The 25,815-nt window shown below is 48.0% G+C and overlaps 1 protein-coding gene across 1 annotated transcript in view; it reads right to left on the bottom strand.

Annotated features, from left to right (window-relative positions):
* Positions 1-17,249, bottom strand: part of FRAS1 (Fraser extracellular matrix complex subunit 1) — a 192,974-nt gene extending 175,725 nt beyond the window's left edge. The window contains exons 1-7 of the mRNA XM_044428485.1: positions 17,127-17,249; positions 14,112-14,204; positions 11,227-11,386; positions 9,356-9,489; positions 5,954-6,037; positions 4,219-4,320; positions 3,932-4,123 (exon numbers count right to left, since the gene is read on the bottom strand). Of these exons, the coding sequence (XP_044284420.1) occupies positions 3,932-4,123; positions 4,219-4,320; positions 5,954-6,037; positions 9,356-9,489; positions 11,227-11,386; positions 14,112-14,204; positions 17,127-17,249 (888 nt within the window). The remainder of the gene's footprint in view (positions 1-3,931; positions 4,124-4,218; positions 4,321-5,953; positions 6,038-9,355; positions 9,490-11,226; positions 11,387-14,111; positions 14,205-17,126) is intronic.
* Between the last annotated feature and the right edge of the window lie 8,566 nt (positions 17,250-25,815).

The following is a 25,815-nucleotide window of genomic DNA, read 5'->3' as shown; positions in this document are numbered from 1 at the left end:
AAGTGGTGGAAGGCTTTAAACACAAGCACAAGAACTTAGGCTCTGGAAACCAATGCAGATGTTACGACAGTTCTGTGGAACCTACCCCATCCTGGAAACCTCCAGAAGTGTTTGACTACAACTCCCAGTATACTAGGAGCAGTTCCCCAACCCAGCGGAAGGGGACCAGGTTGGAACAGGCTGGTCCATCCCTACACATCTACCCAAAACTAATTTCAAAGCAGTTCAATGGGACTTCCTCCCGAAAATGGATAGGAGCGTAATGCAATCACAGGTGTCCACGGAGCACTTTATCCTGTCCACACCGACTCATGAACTCTGCACAGCCAGCAGGTATTTGCTGCAGGAAACCTCAGTCAGTGTTGGAGGAATCCCACTGAAACCCACTGAAGTCAACGTGGGAGGACATGTGCTTGAAATGAAGCTCATTTTTCTTTGGCGGGGTGCGCATGAAAGGTAATTCCTTCCACCCACCTATCCACCCTCCCACACAGAAAACAGCAACGCCAAGTCCTTTGAAAGCAACGTTTGTTTCATCTACCCTTCAGGGGAGAAGCTTCCCGCAATGCCGATCACTTCTGGAAACCACGTCGCTGGAACAGCTTCCCCAAACTGTGGATGTGTTGGACTACAGCCCCCATCTTCCCCCAGCCAGGATGGCCACTCTTTACCCTTTCTAACTACTGAAACATCCATTAACAAATCTCTGTGCTCTGCAGTCAGCACAGACAGTTGACATTCCTGGCTTCTGTTCTTACCTAGCCAAGCAAACACGAGAACACGCTGCAGTTCAAAGGCAAGGAACAAATATGTACAAGGCAGGGCTCTCCTTGCCAAAAAATGTGCGCACGCCTGCCAAGAGCCAGGGCTGAGAAGGCTCGTTTAAGACAACGGTCTCGCTTTTTGCTGCCCAGCCTACAATGTGATAGCCGGGACAGGGCAGCGGCGGCAGGCGGGTTGTGCAAAAAGCCACTTTTGATTGTGCACGCAATGGTCGGTATCGCCTGCAATTCCTGGGGCAGCGTGATGTCCTGAGATGAAGAACGCACGTCTCTAGCTTCTGAAATCAGGTTAGGGGCCGTTTCCCCTTTCCCTGGGTGTGGAGCCTCGAAATATGGAAAGGAGAGTCTTGCCGGAGTAACCAAAGGCACAGCATTTCATATATAGTATATATACTGTGTCGCATTTCATATATAGTATATCTACTGTATACTGTATAATATAGCTTGTCATTTGCACAGTGGCGAAGCAGATTACTATGGGAAGTCCACAGGCGGCGGCTGCATAGAAGCATGCTCCTCCATGCTCCACAAAGACGCATAATCCCCTCCGAAAGCCAGCCGCGTTCCTGACCGCACCACACCTGTGAGCAGGAATTCTAGAGTTTGGCACCGCGCTGTGAGCAGAAGCTCTTCCTTCTGTCTGTCCCAAATCTCTCAGCACTTGATCTTCACTAGCAGACCCCAGGTTCCAGGATTAGGAGAAGGAAAAAAAGCCCTCTAGCCTACATCCTTTCTTCCACCATCCTTAATTTTGTGCGCTTCCATCATATTCAGGAGAGAGAACACCTGAAGGAGGGCCTTCTCTGTGGTGGCACCCCGGCTATGGAACGCACTCCCCAGAGAGGTTCACCTGGTGCCGACGTTATATGCCTTTCGGCACCAGGTCTAGACCTTTTTATTTACCTGATATTTTAAAGTTTACATATTTTAATTATGTTTTTATCTTCAGTCATGTGTTATTAGGATGCATTTATTAGGTGTTTTATATTGTAAGCTGTCCAGAGATGAACCATAATAGATGGGATAGAAATACCCTAATTAATAAATGAAATATTCCTTTTATTTGCCCTACTTTTATTGTAAAGTTGAAAATTGCATTTCCTGAGATGTTTACACTTTTGCGGGACCATTTGACCCCATGAAAGTTGGTGGGGGGGGGAGGTTCTGCTGCTTTCAGGGGTGTGCATTTAAATGCAAGTGGACTTAGCTTAGTTTACACCAAAGACAGACAACATGGAGGACTGGAGGGAGTACATATGCCCCCAATCATTTCTTCCAGCCCCCATCATCACACACAAATCACTGTGGCCTGAACATCGAATGACCAGTACATGTGAGCAATACACAGCAGCAGTAAGAAAAGAACCACTGCATTTTCCCACATACTGTACCTTACTTAAAAAGGAAATTTGGGGTCCTTTTCCTTGCTGCCCACCGCTGGTGACAATTTGGCAACAATTTTGACCGCAAAAGGAAGGTAGCATCCCCTGACAGATTCCAGGGGTTAAAAACTGTCCGTCTCATATGAAATTGCTGCAAAAACAGTTTTGCAAATGAAGGATTTTCTTCATGTTTTGGCACAAAAAGTCTTGTGGCCACTTGTAATAACTGGCTGTACTTCTTGGGCTTAGACGCCAATACAAACTATGCTCCACTGTAAGGGATTGTCATCCTCATTGGCATTCTAGTTCACAAAATGCAGCTAAGAACCTCACCGATGCTACAAGCAGTCGCAACGCTTTTTCTGGAGTGTCAAAAGAAAAACTTGAATTGAGCCAGAATGAGGGTAGGAGCAATTACTATGATTGAAAACAGAGGTGCAATACATCCTACCATCCCCGCGAAGACTGATCACAGTCTGATGTGCAGGTATGAACTGCTAATGCCCAACTTTAAGGGTTCTGCTCTGCCTTCCTGCACCCTTCTTTAAATTAGGCTGCAACTGGAAAGCCCGTTAAATAGAGGACTGGAAATGGCCATGTAATATCAGCGCCTCTCAAACTCCTTCCATCATTTAATACATGTTGAAGGAACAGATGGTATTAAGCACAGCCTCACAAGGACACTGCCATGGTCAGGAAAAGATTTTAGCACCTACAGTGACCCAAATGGTTTAAAAAGATCCGCAAATGCATAGAATTTTGTTCTCCGGCTGTAGCAAGAGCTGCAAAGGGAATTATCACACAGAATTGTAGAATTTGCCTGGCCATTTAATGCTTGTTGACATACAGCATCCCTTCCCCTCTTCTTTGCAAGAAGCAAAAGGAACAATAATCCATATTTGCCTGAGAATTTATATCTGGGCGTCTCGAGGACAATAACTCACTACCTGCCAATGCATTCACCCAAAATCATTTGCTGGGAGGGAGAGAATCCCTCACGCCACGTTTCTTATGCTTGGTAATCGCACACCCACCTTGCTGTCACGGATTCATGTTTCCCTCTGTGACCTCGTTACAGTTTAAGCAGAGGGATGTGACCAGAAAAGTTAATTCTTTCCCAGCCAAGGATGAAACCCTTCGAGACTTGGTTTCTATTTGGTTCTGGTTTACTGATTCAACTGTTCTAAATACAGAGCGAGCGAGAAGCGCTGGGAAGCTTTATAGCAGAAAGATTCTACCTGCTGCTTTTCTGCTGACTTATAACATATTTCAGTGCGAAACACTGATAGGACCTGCGGGGCTGCTGCACTGGACTGAAAATTACCTGTGCTGTGCAGGCCACACCACATGTTGTGGGTCTTTTTTCTGCCTAAATATGCATAGGAGGCTGCCCTCATGAAGCTTAACCCACATTCTGCATCCACAGCCTGGTATATAATGCAAATGGGTGGAATGCCTCCTGTTGACACGGTTAAGTCTGTGCTTCTTTGGAGTCACTGATTCTGCTTTTCACAGGGAGGGAAAAGGAAAGTTGGGAGGAGCCAAGACCCAACTCAAACAGTCAGGATCTGCGTTTGCCACAGGAAACCACTGTCCCTTGGGGTGAGCAGTGAACAGGGGCGTTGGAACAGCCTTCTGCAAGCTGTGTTGGACTAACACGAAAGTCCCAGCTTGGATGCATGGGCGGAAAGGCAGCCTAGAAACCCTTCAAGCTGGTCATACACATAATGAATACTTAGATGGATCAAAACGCCACCACTTTCTTACCGGCCCACACTCCACTCTGGCACACTCTCCATCCCAGCAGGTGACACGCCCTCCGTCGCACACGCAGAACTCGCAGCGAGTTTCGTTCCACATCTCGTCCTGGTACCGGATGGTGCCATTCTGCACGCAGCTCCCCTTGGAACGCACACACTCCTCGCAGCAGTTTCCGGGTCGCCTCACTTTCTTCTCCCCCTGGGGCACACAATTCAGATGCCTCATGAGATGGAAAAAGGGGCAACCCTCCCTCAGGCCCCCAATTCTCCTGGACTTGTCAGCTCAGAACTTACCTTTCCACAGGCTGGTGGTGCACAGGACTGTCTCAAACACCTGGTCTCCCCTCTGTCACATATGCACCTGGTGCAGGTGTCATTCTGCCAGTGCTCACCGTGCTACACAACCCGAAGAAAATTAGGCATTAATCGTTCTATTGACATCAACTGCCCGTGTCTACACAGAGCTTGCAGTATTGCGGACTTCAAAAAAGGAAAAGCCAGGTTCAAATTCCCTTGAGATTTCCCTTCGCTTGAGAGCCAGTGTGGCGTAGTGGTGAAGAGCACGGGACTGGGACTCAGATGATCCGGGTTCTAGTCCCCGCTCAGCCATGGAGCCAACTGGGTGACTTTGGGCCACTCACAGACTCTCAGCCCAACCTACCTCACAGGGTTGTTGTGGGGATAAGATGGAGGAGGAGATGTATGCTGCCTTGAGCCCTTTGTAGGAAAAAGGCAGGATATAAATTGAAAAATAAATAAAATAAATTAATAAAATTTGCAGGTACTCCCTCCCTTTCGCTCTTAACATCCCTCACCAGGCTGTTGTGAAAATACAAAGAGGAGCGGGGAAACTATGTAACCCCCCATGCATAACTTGGAAAGAAAATTGTAGAAAAATATACTGCTGATGATAGGCTTTGCTCACTGGTGTGGTTTTACATTTATATCCCACTTTCCTCCTTTTGCAAGGAAGCCAAAGTGGCATGCAAGGTTCTCCTACCCAACATTTGGTCCTCACACTGACGACCCCGTAAGGAAGCTTAAACAGAGAGTCAGCGACTGGCCCAACGTCACCCACTGAGCTTCATGGCTAAGTGGAAACCAGAGTCTGGCTCTCCCGAGTCCTAGTCTGACACTGCGCCACACAGATGCTTCACTGAAGGTCAGCTGAGCAGTCAGTCTGTGGCTCCTATTTGTAACATGCATTAACCACACTGACATTTGATATATACGTATGACCACAGCAACATGGAACGCAGCAATGTGGAAATGGAGCTTTATCAAACAGTTACGACTGAAGTCGCTACCTGGGAGGAAGCCCCACTGAATACAGCGAGGTAAATTTCTGAGGTGACACGCAAAGGATTGCATGCAAATGCCCTTCTAAAGCGCCCAGTATGTTTTGGTAAGATCTTTGGGGCACAAAATTAGAATCTTCCTGTTAAGACAACATCCCTCAGTCAGGTGAGCTTATCCAAGGATCCGTATCTGAGCTCACCTGTAAGCTAAGCACCTGTATTTTTTTCCTCCTGAATAAAGGAGACAACACTTCAATCTGTTTTTACCAAGCTGGTGCCCTCCCTCAATGCTCTGGATTAGCATCCATCATCCCTGACCACTGTTTCTGCTGGTTGATGGGAATTGCAGTCCAAAACATCTAGAGGAGACCATGTTGGAAACGCTGATAAAGATCTGTATCTCCGTTTCTTCCCCTAAGGCAGCAACCTGACAGTTCCTACTGTCCTTTTCTGCAAGAAACGCATTCTTGATTATGCTATGTAAAGCCACGGCCTTTCTCACCCACGTCCGTTATCCACCCCGCCCCCGGGCAACCACCCCCTGCAGCACTTGATAAAACACAGCTCGACACATCCCTTTCTATGTCTAAGCCCTTTCAAGGCCTGCGGCTTCCCGGGAGGAAGAAAAGAAGCCACGGGTTTCATATATATTTAATGCTGACAAAAGCCCCGAGTGCTGGGAGAAGAACAAAGGCACGTCATGTTCTTGGGCGCTTTCATCTGAGGGTTACCTCATATGCTCTCCCAGATGCAAAGCAGGGTTTGGGGGCACAGTTTGGGCAGCATTTTCCCGCAGGAACGACCAGGTCTTCATCCTAAGCACCAGGGGAAGGAAAAAAATGTGTAAGAGAGAGCAGATGCCAAGAATGGAATTGCTAGTTGTTATTATAATTTTATTACATTACTTCTGTACCACTCAACAGCAGAGGCCGCCTAGGCCGTGTATGACAGCTCTCCAACCAGAATGCAACATGCTCCCGGTTAAAACAGATATTGCTTTAACTGTGCAGCAACTGCATCTTCTTTTCTTTTTGCATCTTTTTTAGAGTAGGTGCACAGCCCCCAGTTCGGACTGGGGCCCTAGCACTGGAGGTCACAGTGCTTCCAGAAGAATCCAGTGCTTCTTCTGGACTGGACCTCCTGCACCTAGGCTAGAATAAAACGAAAGGAAGAGACAGGTGCTTGACACAAGTTTGCAATGCTGTGCATTTTGGCTCCCCTCCCCCATGATCCCGTCACAGCTGGTTCCAGAACTTAGGAAGAGCGAAAGGTTTAAAGTTTAAAGAGCAAAAGGGGGGGGGGGAGGTTTACACCTTTTCACTGGGTGTATTTAAAACATTGCACATCAGCCTTCCTCAATCTTGCATGTTCCAGAGGTGCTGGACTCAACTCCCACCTGGAATCTCAGTGCCATTGAAACTCTCAGCCGTGAGGTGGATTCTAGGCATGGTCAGCCGAAGGCAGAAGATCCCCCTTTAGGACCTCCACCAAAGAACGAGGCAGCTGGACGGCCATCTGAGAGGGATGGCTTAATTTGGAGCCCTGCACTGGACTCAACGCCCTTCTTCTCCAGCTCCACGTTTCCATGCTTCCATGGTTCTGTGGTGGAGTCCAACAGAGATGGGGCTGGAGCTAATATTTGGGGTCCTTCACCCTGAGATCCAACACCATCTAGGGATCCCTGGAGAGGGGAACTGAAGACGCTAGAGACGCCCAAAAAGATTGGCCGTGGAGGGCTGAGCCTTCCAGAGATGAGAGCCTCCCAGGAATGTCCAGATAAAAAAATACTGGTGTTTGAGACACAAAATCAATTGGACAAGAAGAACATGAAGTAAAGTAACAGCTGAAGAAGCTAAAGAAGAAGCTAAAGTAACAGGAAGGCCAATTCTGGCTGAACATCAGGCAAAGGTCCCAGTGAACTGAGCAGTCAGGCAATGGAACCAACTACGGAGGGAGGTGGTGGTTTCTCCATTGCTTGAGATGGAGCAACCATCTGCCAGGAATGGAGATTCCTGCACTGGATTCCTGCACCGAGCAGGCATTGGACTCAGAGCCCCTTGCAGCTCCATGATACTGTGAACGGAGAAGCCCCTTTCCTAGGTGTCAGTAACCAACCACGTCATCAAGGTGCTGGTTCCCAGGAGCAGGGCTTTGCCGTGGAGGGAAGAGCCAAGCTCGGCGAAGAGTGTCAGGGTGCCGAGGGGGCGAGCCCTGAATGGTTCTTCCACAACATTCACAGGGGACATATCTTCAATACCACTGGGGGTTTCATTTGAATTCCTTCTTCTTTGACACTGGAATGTCTTGAGCACCCTTCAAAAGCACCCAAGGGCCCTGACTCCATGCACTGGAGACCCTGAGAAAATTGCTCAAGTTCTGAAACCACAGGTCCAACCTTGAGATCCGGCGAACCTAAAAGAGGGTCATGGTTTCTGTGGGAGAAAAGAGCTGGGACTTCCATCACTGGTCTCCTTGGAAGTCCCCTGTGCATGACAAAAGCTGCTCCCAACCCCTTTTCCCATGTAAGTCAATGGAAAACTTCGCTTTCAGGGACAGCAAACCTATTCTGCCCATGGGCACCTTGCTAGAACAGGAACAGAAAGCCCTGGAGGGAAACAAATGAGCAAGAAGAACAAGCAGGGTGAGGTTCCCACCATTAAGGCTAATGCGTTTCCCATTAGAGCCTCTTGTTGGGAAATCTATCACCCCTTCTCAAAATTGGCGGAAGGGGGATTGTGCTGCGCTTATTGCTGCATTAACAGGGGGAAGGTCAATCCCATTATTCACACCTTCCTTGTGTCACCAATATATTTCCTCCATCTTCTATGGCATGCTAATGACTGCCTGATTAAATGTTGGCAGAAGCAATTGCGGGATAACGGGATACTGAGGAAGAGCAGTAAAATGGAATGTTTAGGAATCTACTGACATTTCTTCCAAGGCTCATTTCTTTCAGCTCCACATGTTTGTTGCAAATCTGAGCCAACTGTGGAACACTTGAATAAGCCTCCCCTCCTTAAAAAGTTTAGATGTTCTCATCAGAAAGGAGACAGAGATATTCCTGGGCATACCCCTCTCTTTAAATGCAGGTGGGAGGATATGACAGGACACCTCGTTTCATGCCAGGGCACCTCGTTTTTCTAACCCTAATCCTACTCTGGTGCACACCCCTAACCCTAATAGAGGGTGAGAATTCCATTGAAAACAGGGCGATTTTGAAAAAGCCTTCCTTGAGGAGCATTTGCTGCACAGCTCATCATTTCTGCCCATCCTGAACACATTCCAGCCATCAAAACCATGCTGGGACACCTCGTTTTCCTAACCCTAACCCTATCCGGGTGCACACCCCTAACCCTAATAGAGGGGTAAAATTACACTGAAAATGCCAATTTTGTAAAAACATTCCTTGAGGAGCTTTCTCTGCACAGCTCATCTTTTCTGCCCATTCTCAACACATTCCAACCCTCAAAATCATGCCAGGACTCCTCATTTTTCTAACCCTAACCCAGTGATGGCAAACCTTTTAGAGACTGAGTGCCCAAACTTCTACCCAAAACCCACTTTTTACCGCAAAGTGCCAACTCTGCAATAAAACCCGAAAACAGCCAGTCCAAGGAAAAAAAATATATCTCCTTGGCAGCGCACTGACCAGCTATGTGAAAGCTCAGATGAGCCTTGGCTAATGTGGCACGGCTTGCAGCGTCATCGCCGGGCACCACTACTCCTTTCCGAACATGCGCATGGCCCCTATGTGCGCTGTCATCCTGCTGGGGCGGCTTGGCTCATGTGCCCCCTGTGGCATGTGTGTCACAGGTTCACCTCCACTGTCCTATGCCCTTAAAGGAGCCTCTGACCCCTGCCCCCACCCCAAACGGCAAACCGGAGCGACCCTTTTCAGGGGCTGAATGGTTCCATGAAACGCCTCCCTGTTGTTTAAGCTCAACTCTTGTTAGCAGTGGCAAATACGCAGATAAAGGAAATAAAATGCCTGTAATCCTCTTCTATTTTATATTTTCAATAATGATAGACTTTTTTGCCTGGATTGCATATTCCAATGAGAACATACATCACCTAATTACAGTTTTTAAAAAGCTCGTAAAATGCAAAGAAGTTGACAGCATGCATAATCTTACCTCATTACATAATACAGGCTGACAGCGAATGGTAAAGCACTCCGCAGTCCCATTCCGACAGACACATTTGGCACATTGGCTGGGCCGCCACTCCTCTCCGTCCCAGAACGTGCGGCCATCAAAAAAGCAAGGCTCTGAAAGGCATTGATGACATTTGCTTTTCCTGCCTTCATGCAATATTCTAGAGCATTCCCCAGAAGGCTCTGTCCCCTTTCCCTTTTCCTCCTTTCTAAAATGGTTGAACACCTTAAGGCTTAGCTACTAGCACCAAGAACTTTAAGCTAAAACACGCTGGTATCTTTGAGATTTTTCTGGCCACTCCACTTTTGCTTTTGGAAAACTTTTCTAAAATGAAATGCAACCCCCAAACTGAAAAATGCACCCCTGCTTGTTCCAGTTTGCTCCTGCTTTGCCCCAGCCCACTCTTGTCTGTCCCTGTGGCCCTCTTCTCCGCCTTCACCATCTTTACGTGACTGCTTCCCTGGCTTTTGAGCACTGGTGTGTTTCTGGACAGTGCTTTCCCTCTGGGACAGTATCAGACTGCCTGCTGCTTCATCTCAGACCCTGGGCCATCGGCCCCGCTGCCAGCCTCTAGCCCTACTAAGCTATGAGCTCAGCTTCCCACCAGCACCCCGGTCCTGGCATCCTGACTGCCGCCGTCAGCCAGCTACGTCCCGGTCCTCACAAGGGAGGTTCAAGCTCTAAGCCCCACCTTTTCTCTGCCTGTTTGTCTGCACACATTACCTAGGGTAAGTGAAGCTGCACTCTCGGGTTTTTACAGGGGACCCTCACTACATACCTCTGCAACATTTCAGTATGTACTTTTTCAGAAAAATGATGGGGATGTATGAGAAATCAGTTTGGTTTTGATTAGGGTTTCCCCAGTTTGCATCTTCCAAATTAGGCAAGGATTTGGTGGCAATCTGCTGTCAAAGTCTGCACGTTACAAGATTGTGATGAGATTGATACACACACACCTCATTGAACTGCATGTGTACCCTTGAAAAATGCACCTGAAGGCATATGCAAAGCTGGGTATAACTGATGAGCACCTTTTGAAGAAAATGCATGGTAACAGACACAGATTCTCCTGCAAAACTGAAAAAAGGCTTCTTCTGGCTCAGACTTCAGTCGGGACAAACGCTGAGATAGAACTTGAAGAAGCAGGGGGTGCCTGCACTTGGTTGCTCTGCTCATCCGCGCCTGTGGTCAAGCAGAGAGGAGCAGCATATGGAAGTCCCACGTGGAAATGCCCCTTGGCTGCCTGCAATGCTGGGCCTATCGGACGGGTCCGAATGAACAAGCTGCCTGCCCATGGACTGTTTATACCAGCCAGACTGGTGCAGGTGTAACTTGGAACATATCTAATTTCAGTGCTCAGGCACAGAAATCTGCGTCTGGAAGAAGAGGAGCGTCTATCAAAGGGATGGGAAGTCCTTTGGAGCCGAGGGCCATATTCACCTTGCAGAAGGACTTCAGGCCCCACACGGCTGAGGTGGGCACCAGCAGAGGCCAAACTGGGCAGGAACTGCCCGCCCCCTCACCAGCCACTCACACACCATTCCTACACTACTAGGCAGTTCGGGGGAAAGACTACGAAGCTCCCCCGACCGTGTCCCAGTGCCTCGACGCAGCAGCCCCCTCGCAGCTGGATTTGCTTGGGAAGCTTCATTTCTGGGCAGTTCCCAAGGCACCTGGCTGCTCTCCCTCTCTTGGATGGGTGGGGCGCAGGGCAGGGCTTCAGGGAGGGGGAGGAACCTCAGCAGAGGCCTGGAGGTGCTTCGGCCTGGGGCTGATAGGTACCCCACGCCACATGCACAAGCAACGCAAGAGTCACAGTGCCTCTCCTGGGCCGCCCTTCCCTCGCTCACCTCCGCTGCCGACACAGCGTGGGCAGCACTCTCCTCGGCCGAGGGACGCCACGGCGCCTCTCCCACACGAAAGTGTGGGGCACACCCTGGGTGCACAGGTGGTCTTCCCATGGGCACAAGAGCAGGTTGCACATCCAGAGCCGGCCCATTCGGTATCATCCTGTGGAAAAGGAGAGAAACACGTAGCAGCCATTTATGGGTGGTCATTGAAGAGAGGAAGATGCAAGGGCCCCGTTTTCTGTCTTCCTGATTCCAGCATGAGCAGCAATGCCAAGAAAACCAGATCGTATCTTTCAGTGTTTACATCTGCGCCAATCCCACTTCTGAACATGCTGCTCTGTGCTCTCTGTACGAAAGTTTTGACAGCAACACCTTCCTTTGCAGGAAGAGATCCTTGGAGATCTCAGGCATTTCTGTAAAACTTGTGTTTATTTACAAAGAAACAAGCTGAACCCAGGTGGAGGTACACGGCCTGACTCCTACAAATAGGAGTTGCACCACCCTAGAATAGTTTTCCAGATGCTGCTGGCCTGCAGCTCCTCTCTTGCTCTCTTTCTGCCTTTTTCCAAACTGCAGCATCTGTCAATTTGATCACAGGTAGATCTATCATTACATCATTCTTAGGCTGGAAAGGGAACAACACATCATCCGTACCAGCACCAGCACCTGATGGGCGTCATACTCCTTGAATGTTTCTGCTAATAGACCCCATTAAGGGCTATCTTGCTGGCCCCAACCTGGTACCATGCAAACCTAATGGCTTAAAACGCCAATCATCCCCAGCCAAGATGGTCAATGGGGCGCTAACAGTCATACGGGCTGGGGAAAATGGGGGTTATAGTCCAAAAGGCTGCATAAATCCACAATAAAACAAAACAAAGGGTTGCCAAGACCGTTGGGCAGGTTCCGTTGATACTTACTCTGCTTCTCCTTCTCCCTAACCCCATGATAGAAGTCAAGCTAAGAGAGAACCAGGCCATGTTTTAATAGTGCAATTTTTCCAAGCACACTCCTGAACATAATGAAAAGTTGGTCCCACCTGCGGTTGCGTTTAAGAAGGCTGTAAAAACCCTTTTGTTCTCTACATTCAGCATGAACGTGAACATAAACAACACCCCTTCTGGATGATGGTCATTCCATTCTGTTTCATTCCATTATATTTACATCCCACCATTTTTCGTCTTACAAGGAACCCCTGGTGGCTTATACATGCTCCTCCTTTCCATTTTATCCTCACAACAACCCTGTGAGGCAGGTCAGGCTGAGAACCCACGACTGGCCCAACGCTACCCAGTGAGTTGCATGGACAAGTGCGGAGCAGAACCAAGATTCTCCCTGTTCAGCTCACTTCCAAGTTCTATTCCCTCCCAGGGATGAATACATTTTGTCAGTGTACAACCTGATGCAGCCTAGACAGTTCTACCCCTGCACAAGAGGAAGACTCACGGGGAACGTCAGTTGGTTGGTTGGTTCTCTGAACCATGTTTACCCCACTCTCCATCTAAAAAAGCTGTGCAGTGAGAATCCCAGACTTTCATTCTGAAATACATGATTCACCTTGTGCTTTTCACCAAAGGCAGGTTATAAATGCAAAGCAATGATGATGATGAGGATGAGGATGATGATGATGATGATGGCACAAAAGGTATAAGGACCAGGGTGGAAAGTGGGAGACCCCCTTGGGTGCCAGTTCTTAGTTACCTAATTCTAAAAATTACCAACTGCCCTGGAAGCTGCTCACGGGCAGAAGCCCGGCATTGCAGCTTTATCAGTAGACTGAATGGAATGGTTTTGCTTCCTGAGGGGTAAAATCCCACAGAAATCCTACTTGGAGCAGAGACAAATGCAATTAATGCATTCAATGCGCCCATTGAAATGAATGCAACGTGAGCTCCTGCTGCACCCAAGAGGAATGGCTACTGCCAAGTGGCGGCTGATGGGAACAAGCAGAGCTTGATGGTTGCGGCCCCAACACAGCTGCTGACACCCTACTTCGCTTCTCTTCCTCTGCCCCTCTAGTGATCAAGCAGGATGGAACAGCGTTTTTCTCCAGCAAGTGGCCTTCCAAATAGACGCTCCCTCTGGAAACAAAGGTCCCGTTTCCTGCTTTAATAAAAAGTACACCTGCTCCTCCAGAGCAGCCCCTGCCAGCCTGCCAGGTTACTCTGAGTACCTCTCTTTTTCCAGATGGGAGAAATTACAGTGAACAAGAGGAAGAAAAGATCGATGGCTCTTTCCGCCTGCCTTCATGTCACCGTGAAACAAACAGGCTCTTGCAAAAGAACACGCAAACATTCATGTAGTGGAAATGCCAGGCTCGCCCTCTCTGACCCAGTTGGCAGCAAGAACATGTCCATTCGTTTTCCTTTCTCTTTTTTCTACCTCTGGATATCTGCCCAAGAGTTAATTTGCAGCAATAACGGTGCTTCGGTCATGTGTGAAGCGGCATAAAACTTCTCTGACCTAGTTCCCTTTTGCAAAAATTAGACAAAAATCTAAGGCAGCCAAAGAGTTGGCCGAGCAGATAAGTGAAACATTTTCTGGCTACGGAGAATACCAGCCATTGAGGAACCAGAGTTCCCAAGAGCTGCACAGCAGTCAAACAGCTAAAATAACCTTCTGTAAGCAGGGGTCCCCCAGATATGGTGGACTACATCTCCCATTCTCCCACACTGCATGCTCGCTGATGGCTGGGATGCATTGTTGTTGAACACACTAGGAAAGTGCCAGGTTGCAAACTACATCCTGCTTTTAGATTGTCTTTCCTGCATGAAGTTCTCTGGACATCTCCTTGCAGAAGCAAAGCAGGTTCTCTTCATGGATCTGACATACTAATTCCAAGGAGGAAACACCACAAGTTGAAGAATTACATAAGAAATGCTCACCTCGTGGATTTGTCCTTCGTGCTCACAGAATCCCTCTGTTCGTGAAATGCATGTAGGGCAGCATGCGTTGGGAGCAATTTGGAGCCGTTCCCCCTAAAGATGAAAAGGGTTGGTCAGCAGCTATCATAAATCCATCGGCCTAGAGAAGTCCATTCACAGTATTCTGTCCCATGACCTCCGTATCTGTGTATTCATTCAGAGACATACCTGCACAAAAATGGCTTATAAAAGGCGAGTTTGTTGTGGAGGTCACAAGCTTATGTTCGCATAATAAAAGAGCTTAAGGAAATTAAGCCAACCCTGAGGTTCTTGAGTGGAACACACATGCTATCTACTTACTCCGGAAATTCCAATTTGAACAATTCCCTTTTAAAGCTCTCCTAAAGCCTATGCCTAAAGAGTAAGGGAAAAATCAAGGGGAAGGGAATTCTATAAGGGGTCACCCCTGGGAAAGCACTGCCTCCTGCTCTCACCAATCTAGCTCTTCCAATTGTGGGGGAGGAGGGCTAAGTGCCTCAAAATAGCCTACAAGTATAGGCTGAATTATATTAGTATTAGGTAATCTGGTTCCAGATGGTGTAACGCTTTAAAGTTCATAATCAGCACTTCAAATGTAAATGAATTGATAAGTAGTGCAACTGGTACAAAGGGGGAGGGAACATGTGCTCAGATGAACCTCACCACTTTGAACCACTTGCAGTATCTGAGACAGCCTCACAGGCAGTCCAAGATGCAGTGCTAATAGGGATCCAGTTTTGAGGCACCTGGGTGCAACAGTTCCAAACAAGGCTGCGGCTGGAATACTCTTCCTAAGTGGGAAGACAGGTTCCTTGCCAACACCATCATCAGGTTGCACTCTTAGCACCCACTCCAAGAAAATCCCCCCAAATTGTGCACCTGATCTTTCAAGGGCCAAGCAACCCCCATCTGGCTTGATGCTGCCACCCAGAAGAGCTGGTTTCCCCACCCACGAAATCTCTGTTTTAGCTGGACTGAGTTTCAGCTTAACCTTGAAGACATTCGTAGCCTTTCTGGGATTTATAGGCAGAAAAGAGAGTTGGGCTGCGTGTCACAAGCATTCTGACAGACCAAAATCTCTGGATGAGCCCACACAGTGGCTTCATACAGCCACTGAAAGCATGAGATACCAATACCGAATCTTGATGTATCCCAGATAATTTGCCCAAGCCAAATTTCTGTGAGCAACAATCCAGATAGGGCTGGAGCCACCAAAACACTGTGTCTCCCAACCCCAGACCAGATAATCAGTCTTAGCCAACTGGTGAGGTTTCATGTGATCCAGCAATATCTGAAGAGCCACAACTCGCTCATCCCCACACTAGAGTCACCAAGACTGTTTCTTGCCCTCAGACCTACAGAAACCCAGAATCCAAATATTATTATTATTATTATTATTATTATTATTAGAACATTTCTATGCCGCCCCTTGCCGAAGCCTCGGGGAGGCTTACAACACAATAAAATACAATACAAAAATAACAATATAAAATTAAAATTAATAATATAAAATAAATAAAAAATATAAACGATATAAAAGAAGTTATAAAAGAAAAGTTATAAAAGAAAAGAAGTCGCCCTGGCCAGGTAAATAAGTAAATATTGTTAACAATTAAAATGACGTTTAAATAAAAAGGCCTTCGCCTGGCGCCGAAAAACAAATAACGACGGCGCCAGGCGGACCTCTCTGGGGAGCACATTCCATAGATTGGGCGCCACCTCAGAGAAAGCCCTCCTCCAAGTACCTACCCTCCTAATTTCCTAAAATAGTGACTGCCTAGAACTGATGAGCCACCTCCCTGTGTAGAACTGTCTTGAAAAAGGAAGACTGGACGATAATTGTCCATATCTAAGTGAAGCTGCATCTGTGAGGACCTCACCGTTCCACAGAGGTGCTCAGCACCTCTGAGGCCCACTGTCCTCAACAACACAGTGTCTTCTCACCAAGAAACGGGAGCAGGGCCATTTTCCAGCACCTACCTGCTCCTGGACACCTTCCCTGATGCCCAGGAAAGTGCTCCCCCTCCCTCCCTTTATTTTTTAAAGAAAACATTTTGGGGATCACTTGTAAGCAGGGGGGACCCTCCATCTGCTGCCATCTTTGCTTCCCAATGATGCAGCTCAAATATATTCTTAGGAAATGAAAACGGAGGCAAGGCAGCTGCAGACCAACGCTTCCCCCTGCAGTGCGCCCAACTCTGAAGGACAAGGCAGAAAAAGGCGTTGAACATGCTGAGTTCAAAGGAGCTGCTCATTATGTTGGGGTCCAGATCCCTTCTCCGCCTTGCGCCCAGCTATTTAGCCATGCTCCTCAATCCGCAGCACAGAGTGCTCCACAGAGCTAAAGCCATAATTTTATGCAACGACACCTCACTTCATTGATATTATTTGTCACTCCAGGATTTAGTGGTGAGACAGGGGCCGTCCTGGGGCCCACGAGTAGCTCACGGCCCACATGCTGCACACCCAATCCACACCAACCTTCCTCAGCCTAGTTCCCTCCAGCCAGAATGCTGGTGAGTGTTCATGGGATTTGAAGTCCAAGACATCTGGAGGGCACCGGCTTGGGAGACGGCCGGTCCAGGGGAAGCTAGTGGCTCCAGTATCAGGGGGCAGTGTATCCACGTCAAGTCAACCCCTTAAGGAGCCACCCATGGTGCGGACCCCCTCGCCAGCCCACCTTCAGCACCACGGACAGGCCTTTAAAGGCAGGAGTGAAGGCTGTAGGGGATGTGCCGCCGAACTGGCCCTGGAGCCAGTCATCCCTCCTGGGCTCTGGCTGCCAGCAACTCCCGGAGCTTCTCCCAGGGATCTTCCCCAGTCCTGCCTGAAGATGCCGGTGCTTCGGCCGTGGACCTTCTGCATGCAAGGCATGCGTTGTGTCACGGAGCTGCGGCCTGTTCTCTGGCAATGTCAGCAAGAGCCATTCCATCCCAACGCCTCCCCCGCTTAGCACAATGATTCAATTACCAGTTGGACGTCAGTCTTGCACCTTACCTGCCAAAAGTCACAACGAGGGTTTCTGCAAATGACATCCTTGCATATTACAATGTCACCATGGCAACCACACTCCTGGCATGAGTCCGGCTTCCAAACAGTGTTGTTCTGCAAACAAGCCATAAGCTCTGAATTAAAATTGTATTAAAAAGTGTGAACAATGCATGCAATTATGGGACTACAACAGAAACAAACAAACAAACAAACAAAGCAGAGTTCACATTAAAAGGGGCCTCATGTTATGAAGGCGCACTTGGCAAGCCAGGTCTATCTGGTCCATGCTGATTAGTCCCCGTGGCTATAATAAGTCCAGAGCTATTCATTTCATACTTCCCAAATATGTAATCAAAGGACTCAGTCCTGTGATGAAAAGCAATCAATTCCAGCAGCAAAGTAATTGATCCACCTAAGCCCCGGTAGCTGCAGTCTGATTAGAGTGTCTCCACGAAACAGCTTTGGCTTCTATAAACAGATTCGGGCTGGGAATTTAACAGCTTCCAAAGGAGCTTTGGACGCGCCTTTCACATTAAAATTAATCTGCTAGAAAAATTACCTGGGGGTGTTGAACAGCTCCTCTGTATGGCAAAAGGCTAAAAAGAACTAGTCTTTTCATGAGAAACTCTTGTATGGGACACTTGTGAAAATGTAAGAGCTGAGTGTATTAGTATTGAATAGTACTGTTTTTTGTTTTGTTTTATTTTTCTTTGGTTACACTGGGAACACTTGTTTGTTTTTTTGTTTGTTTCAGTATGCTTATAATGCTGCTCTCAAAATTACGTATATCCTGAGTCCGGGAAATTGGACAGAAGCGTGGAAAAATTGCCAAACGGAGGCTTGTGGTGCACCTGAGAACTCTTGTCAGTCTTCTTGGGTCTTGCCTAAACCCTGTTCTAAGCTGTGCCTGGAGCCACATGGGCTGGTAGGCAGAAAAACATACAGAGATGATCTAAAGTCCGGCTCAGTCCCTTGGAAGAGTTCCCAGCAAGGACTGCCCAGCACCTTTGCTCCCAAGGTGCAGGCTAGTTGTCCCAGGAAAGGGTCTTGAATGCACAAAAACCGAGATGACGAAAGATGCAGCTCTGCCACACACCTTAATTAGACAGAAGGGCTGCTCTGGGACAGTCCTTTGCAGGGGGGTCTATTCACACATTTGACCATGAGTTATCAACTGCAGGTGAACCCAAAGGGATGTTCATACAACCACATGCTGTTGTTGGGGCTTGAAGTTGCATGTCCATCCAGCAGCTGCACTGAGATCACCTCCGCAAGGGGAGGATCATGATCTGTGGAGTGTGGGGCCGGCACACATGATAGCACTGTGGAGCCCTCGAGCACAGAACAACCGAGGCTGCTCTTCAGAAGGCCAGATCCTGAAGATGGAACTCAAATACTTCGGCCACCGAATGAGAAGGAAGGACTCCCTGGAGAAGAGCCTGATGCTGGGAACGATTGACGGGAAAAGAAGAAGGGGGCGGCAGAGGATGAGGTGGCTGGATGGAGTCACTGGGGCAGTTGGCTTGAGCTTGGGTGGACTCTGGGGGATGGTGGAGGACAGGAAGACCTGGAGGAGTGTTGTCCATGGGGTCGCGATGGGTCGGACATGACTTTGCAACTAACAACAACAACAACAACAAAGCAACCTTTTGTGTGCTGACTTCTCTCCATCAGCCCTTACTGGTTACTGACTCCACTGCACAAAAACATGGAGGAGATCCAACATTCAACCCCGTAAGGAGTTTTGGTTCCAATTCCTGCTTTTTAAAGAGATGAAGCTTGATTCTACCACAATGAGATGCAGTTATAAAAGGGCCAACCCTGCTCCTGGTGCCTCTATGGACCAGATGGTTTCTCCTCCCCCGTTTTGCCTGTCTTGCTGATAAGAGAAGGATGGAATTAGGGGACTTTCCGCACACAGCAAGGGATCCTGGTGGTCCTTAGAGGAGCGGCTACTGCAGGTACCAGCTAAATAAGGGACACCTCTTGCCCTCTCCATCAGGGGCCTGCAATTTTGGCATTTTCTCCAATCCGCCATCACCCTCAACAGGAGGGTTCCCTTCACCTTCACACCACTTACGCTCTCCATTGGAGGCCACATCCCCCCTGCTGATGGAATCAAAAGAGGCTCCGTGGGCTGCATTAGGGGCACAGGTGCAGGGGCCCTGTCCTCATTTGCATCTGGTCAGCTGCAAGAACATCTGTCTCCCCATCCCTGCCTCTGCTGGCAGAGAGCGTTGTTCCCATTTCCATCGTGCTTTCTGGTCCCCTCCATGTGCGGCTAGAAGGGGAATGGAAGCTTCTTCCCTTCTCAGCGGCAGCGTATATGGAATCCACTCCTTTCTAATAAAGCTGATGAGAACAGTAAACCCATGAACTGCCACAGAACTGTCCAAATTTACAGCCCTGGAGTTCATGATATAAACGATACAGGAAAGAGGCCGACATTTTTACTCTGATAACAGAACTGGCCCACCATGCATAGGGAGTAACAGGAGGTACGCTGAGAAAACTGTCTGCTTCAGGCTGATATACTGCACTCTTGCAGAATCAATTCAGGCAAAGTTATATGGGTGTCAAAGCTCTGCCTAACTCTCATGCTGTATTTATTCCCATTCCTGCACTTTAAAAAAACCTTTAAAAATCTAAAAAGGTAAAGCTGCTCCTTGTCAGACGCAGCTTGTTTCAAAGATGCCTGGCGCGACTGCATGCTTCAGGGCCTCACAAACTTGCCCCCTTTGGAAGAAAGATGTTTAGTTTCTGCACGGGGATTAACAGCCTGGCTCATGCCAGCCACGGGGAGGGGGTGGGGATATGAGACACGGGAGCTGGAGGAAAGCACAGGGTGGGCTCACTAGTTCCCAGAAAGTCTGTGGCAGAGCGCTGGCTGCAGGATCCGTCAGGGAGGTACCTGATTCTTGTAAAGGAAACGATCTTGGACCAACACTATCTGATTTCGGGCGGACCACGCAATACCTACAGTTTGCAAGGATTCTTGTAAAGAATTGGGGTGACCGGGCTTACAGGGGTGGTCCTCTCTTTTGGAGAGCTGGCAGAAGACAGTCCGAAATCTGGCAGGGTTTTCTCTATGAAGAGGTGCCTGATTCAAGTCTGCTTTAAGGTCAAAGAACCCGCAGAAGGAAGAGCTGCAAAGGCCTTGGGGCTGCCAAACAGCTGTTGGCACCTGGAGAGCCGAACTACACAGGCACTCGGTCAACTGGTCACAGACATATCTACTATGAAGGGATGCACTGCATTTCTATTTAAATTATGGTTAATGTGTAGTCAGCACTTATCCATAAACATGGATGTATGCAACTGTTATGCGAATTGGTGCCCCTTTTTTGCCGACGCAATTCCTCTTTTTGCCAATACAGCCACTCGGTAAAGACTCCAGACTAGTTGGGGCACCAATGCAACCCTTCCTAGTGAAAAGGGCAAGCTCACAATCACTTATCAGAGTTACTGAGGCCCTAAAAGCCCTGCACATCATAAACGTGCATATGTTGGGCAGAACACCAGCAGTTTTAGTGAAAAGGGAAAGCACAGAAGACAGAAGCGGTGCAGGCAACCACATATAAGAAGGGTTGGAGGAGACCCTTGCACTCCTAGGCCAAAGCAGTTATTCACTCAAATATCTGAGATTTTTGTAATGCAGTTTCTCCAATTTAAAAAATGTATGGGGAAGGGGGAAATGCACACCAAAAAGAGTTAGTGGAAATGATATACAGGCAGTCTCCAAGTTACAAACATCTCAGCTGAGAACAACCCGTACTTACGAACAAACTGCCATAAAGCTTATTGATTTTTTAAAGTTACAGTGGAAAATCATCATTACCACAGAGAGAGAGAAAGGAAAGGAGGAGAGATGGGGGGGGGGGGCGCCAAAGCAGGCCCTCCTGCTCCACCAGTCCAGAGAGGGAAATCCCTCTGGCATTTCTCTGCTGCAAAGAGGAGGCACTGGTGAGGGTGGGGCTAGAAATATTCGCATTTTTCCCACTTTCACAGGGGTCCTGCACCCCTAACCCCCGTGAATGTGGGAGGCCAACTATACGTGATCCAACTTTCATACAAATTCATCTTAAAGAAAATTTTCATTTTCTCAGGAATGGAACTCATTCATAACCCAGGACAGCCTCTACAAAAATGCATTATCTTAGAGTCGCATATACTCAGCCCTGTATCCAAGACTTCATATATTAGAACAAATGCATCCAAAATCGTACACCAATGTCCGTGCTTTTTTTCAACAAATTGCAAACTTGTGTGGAAATAGGACAACACAGACTTAAAACAAGAAGAGTGAGAAACTCAGATAAACTGACATTCAATATATTCATTAATCGTTAGACCCAAATGCACAAGCTGAAAGTCCAAAAAGCAAGGAATCAAAAGCCTTCAACAAGTAATAGGACTTCCCTAAGAGATATGTAAGAGAACTAAACCATGGACAACACATAAGTTTATTATATAAAATATGTGTATTTTATATTTTAGCATTGCAATGCATAGTAGAATGTATTTCCCATCAATAATAACGGCAGGCTCTTTATACTGGGATAGCATGACTAAGTCCATTGTCCATGTGAAGCATGCATGCGACAGCTGTGCGCTGCTCCAACTTATGCGACATTTCACAGGGCTTTATAAAGCATTCTTCCAGTGCCTGCAATGTAACTAGAAGCTAAACCCCTGGGATATTCAGGAATGTGAATGCAGGACATCTGTTGGAGCACGTCTGCTCCACTCTGTAGCTGCAAAAGGGCGGAAGGGGCAGGCACTGGTCCATCTCGGATGCAAATGGAAAAGTTCCTCCATGATTTATGAGCCTGCATTTACGAATCGGGGGCACGTCATTCGTGGCTGGCTGATTTGCATGCAACAGGTGCGGCACTCGTGGAAAAAAATGCTTGCCCATTTTTGGTCAACGGTGGAGTAAGTGACAGCCACTGAAGTTGCCAAGAATTAGTATTCTGGTACATCTAGCTGAAATTAAGGGTGGACACGGAGGAGTCCACCTTTGCAGCCACTGCCTCTTGTGCTGATGGTTCGCTGCCAGTAGCAGAAGGATAGATGATGGTCATGCACACAGGTGAGCATCTTTAGGGACCTCCTTGCTTTTCACCCTTGCACCGCACTTAATGAACAGCTAAGCAGGGATGTCATGGACAGGACCTTTGGAGGCCTTTCACTCATGGGGCTGCCATAAGTCAGAGGAGACTTGATGGCCCATAACAACAACATAGCACTTGATAGAATTTTGGCACTTAAGGATGATGAATAATCAGGTCCAGGCTGTTTGCACTGCCAGTACGTAGAGTTCGTTGATGTGAACACTCAAAAAATCCTGCTCATGTGGAAGTCAATGCAAAGGTCTTGAGCACACATTTATTCATTTAATTTGTATGCTTCCTTTTATCCGAAACTTGCACTCAGAGCAGCTCACAGAACCAATTAAAATGCAATAAAAAGTAGAACATATACAGAAATTACTAACAGCACCCGGCCTAGTAGACACACTTTCAGGCCTTCTCAAATAAAGCAGGCTTAATCTATCAGTAGAAGATCACCAAAAACATATAAGAACTTAAGAAGAGCCCTGCAGGATTAGACCCAGGCTCCACCGAGTCCGGCATTCGGTTCACACACTGGCCAGCCAACTGCCCACATAATATGAATGCAACGGCACCCTCCTGCCCAAGTTCCACAGCAACTTGTGCCCACAGGGACATGGCTTCTGTTACTGGAGAAAGAATACAGTCATCAGGACTAGTAGCATGGAAAGCCTTCTCCAAGAATTTGCCCAACTCCCTTTTAAAGCCTTCCATACTGACCGCCATCGTGACATCCTGTGGCAGTGAATTCCATAAGCACCATGTAAAGAAGCGTTTTATCTGTCCTGAATCTCACACCCATCAGCTCCATGGGATGACCTCGTTACATTCTAGTATTATGAAAGAAGAGCAGAAATCTCTCCCTGTCCCCTTTTTTACGCACCATACATAATTCCGTACACCTCTTAAATCATCCCTTCCTCACCATTTTTTCTAATCTAAACAATCTCGCCTGTTGAAAACTTCCCTCATGGGAACTTGCTCCAGTCCCTTGATCATTTTAGCTGCCTTTTTCTGCACCTTTCCAACTCCACAGACTCTCCGTGGGGTGTAATCTCAGCCAGCACTCTCTCTTGTTCTGCCTTTTAACTGACCAAAAGCACTTCTGTCCTGTCTGGATTAAGTTTCGATTTGTTTGCCCGCATTACTGACAACAGGCACCAATTTGGGACCAAAACTGCTTTTTTGGATTTAGATGGAAAGGAAATGTAGAGCTGACCGTCATTCACTTCCAGAGGTTTTGTGCATATATTAAATAATGTATCGGATAAGATGGAACCCTGAAGGACAGCAAAGGAAAATATGCCAAACTAGATGCTTCTGAGGTGCCTCTGAAGAAGGGCAAGCCACTGCGCAATAATGCTTCCCATACCCATCTTAGACAGACCCCTCAGAAAGATTCCATGCTTTCTGGGACTGAAGGCCACCAAAAGTTCCAGCAAAACACACAGTGCCCCAAGCCCAACACAGACTATCCATCAAGGCAGAGAACGCGCTTTGCTCCATAAGAAAGGCTGAAGCCAGACTGGCATGGCTCCAGACACTCAGGCCACTGAGCTGTACACAACTGCCTCCCACTATACCGCTAGTGGCTGGAAGTGTGAGCAGCAGTGTCCTCCAGCCCCTTGGTCTTGCACATATTCCCCTTTGGAATACCAGGACTGAGTCTGGCCATTCGGCTTTGGAAGCAAGTCAAGGAAGGCTGGCGAAACCAAGTGGCAGAAACAGAGAACCAGCCTGTCTGTACAGCCGGTCCCACTCTTCCGGGTTGGCACAATCCGAAACACAGGAAGTGCCCCTCATCAGGGTGGGCACCGCTTTTCATGGCGGGAGGGCGAGTGTCCAGGCTGCCATGATAAGGAGCTGGCTCAGCAGGTCACTCTCAGCTCCAGTTCCTCCCTGCCCATAACATATTTCACAGACTGGTACTTGCAAGGATGAGATGGGGCAAGGAATGGAAATTAAAGTGCGCCCTGCTATTGTTGCAACAAGGACATCAGGCGATCTGGCTTTCATTTGCACTATTAAGCTTCAATTCTGAAACCTCTTAACATTCAGCACTGGGTGCAAGTAACTTTTCTAGAGTTATAAGCTGTATTGTTGGGGGCACACCTCTCCCCCATCCTGCCTTTCCCTCTCCAGCAGGCTTAGAAAAAACCTCAGAAGTGCCTAAGTCCTTTCTTTGTGCTCTGCAGGTTAATAAGCACCAACGCTCCCTTTGAGATGTGGGAGAAGCATCTGCCCATGTGAAGAGCTGGATCCAAACTGGGACATCCTCTCTTTCCTTCCCTTTTAGAAAGGTCCCGACTCTGCCCTCAGGGTGACTCCTGCTGCTTGAGGACTAGCGGGCTGGAGTGCCGGGTGCTTCTTAACGTGTACTTCGGATCACTTTGCCTGCTGTTGCCTTCCATGGACATGCCCTGAGCCTCCACCCTTTCCTTTTCCACAGCTCAGGCTCTGTTTGAGTATCTCCACCCTGCCACCGTGAAACTGCAAAGACCTGCCCACCGCTGCCCTTCTGCCTCCTTGCCTGAATGCGAAGACGTCTGGCGAGACTGCAACCTGAGAAAGCTGGACCAACTGTGCACGTATATGACTGATGCAACCTTCACTCTTGGGCTTTTCACCCCAGGACTTGATGGCAGGAAGAAGACTCACTAGGCCCATCTTCCTTATTGCAGCTGTGGGGAAATTATCTTCAGAGCATGAATTAAATAACGGTGGCTCTCAACAGGATTTGTATTCTTGAACAAGCTAACCGGAGGTCCTTACTGGATAGCACTGCTGTGGCCAGCCAGGTTTTTCTGGGAAGCTGACACCTAATCCTGCCTAATCTTGGAGGCTAAGCAAGGTCAGGCCTGGTTGAAGTCTGGGTGGCTGACTTAAATGTTCTGAATCGCCCAGAGAGCTTTCGCTACGGGTGGTATAGAAATGTGGTGTTGGTGTTTCAGGGCATGACAATAATGTCTCGCTTTTGTTCCTGGGCGGCTGCCCACAACCTGGCCGCATGATTTTATATAATTTCACTTCTCAGGTTGCTGGTCCTTATGGATGGGGTCTGCACCATTTAGGAGGTTTCATGCTTGCAACAGGAGGTTTCCGCAGGCCTGAGGAAGCCCAGGGGTGTAGAGGCACACCAAAGCAAACTAGCAAAACTCTGAGATCCTGAAATTCCTTCGGAGGGGTCAATTCCCCTACCACAAAAAAACAACCCACTGAGGACTGAGGACATCACTGGACACAGAATGGTGACAGAGCATCACAGAAGAAATTGGGGGGGGGGGCAGGATAGAGGGTCCTAGAAGAGTGCCTCGCCCAGCCTCTCTGGGAACTGTGGGACACGCTCCCCAGAGAGGTTCGCCTGGCACCAGCGCTTCTTTCCTTTCAGCGTCAGGAGAAAACCTTTTATTCTCCCAATATTTGAATTGTTAATTCATTTTAATTGGTGGTTTTATACTTAGTATCAGTGGCTGTGCCACTTCCTTTTTTAATTTCTACTTTATTCTGTTGTATTAATGGAGTTGTAAACTGTCCCGAGATGTCTGTAATGGGACGCTATAGAAAAGTTTTAAATAAACAAA

The sequence above is a fragment of the Varanus komodoensis genome, unplaced genomic scaffold, assembly GCF_004798865.1.
Source record: "Varanus komodoensis strain SLA01 unplaced genomic scaffold, ASM479886v1 scaffold2, whole genome shotgun sequence".
Taxonomy (NCBI): Eukaryota; Metazoa; Chordata; class Lepidosauria; order Squamata; family Varanidae; genus Varanus; species Varanus komodoensis.
The sequence above is the reverse complement of the archived record's forward strand: the minus strand, read 5'-3'. Positions and strand labels throughout refer to the sequence as shown.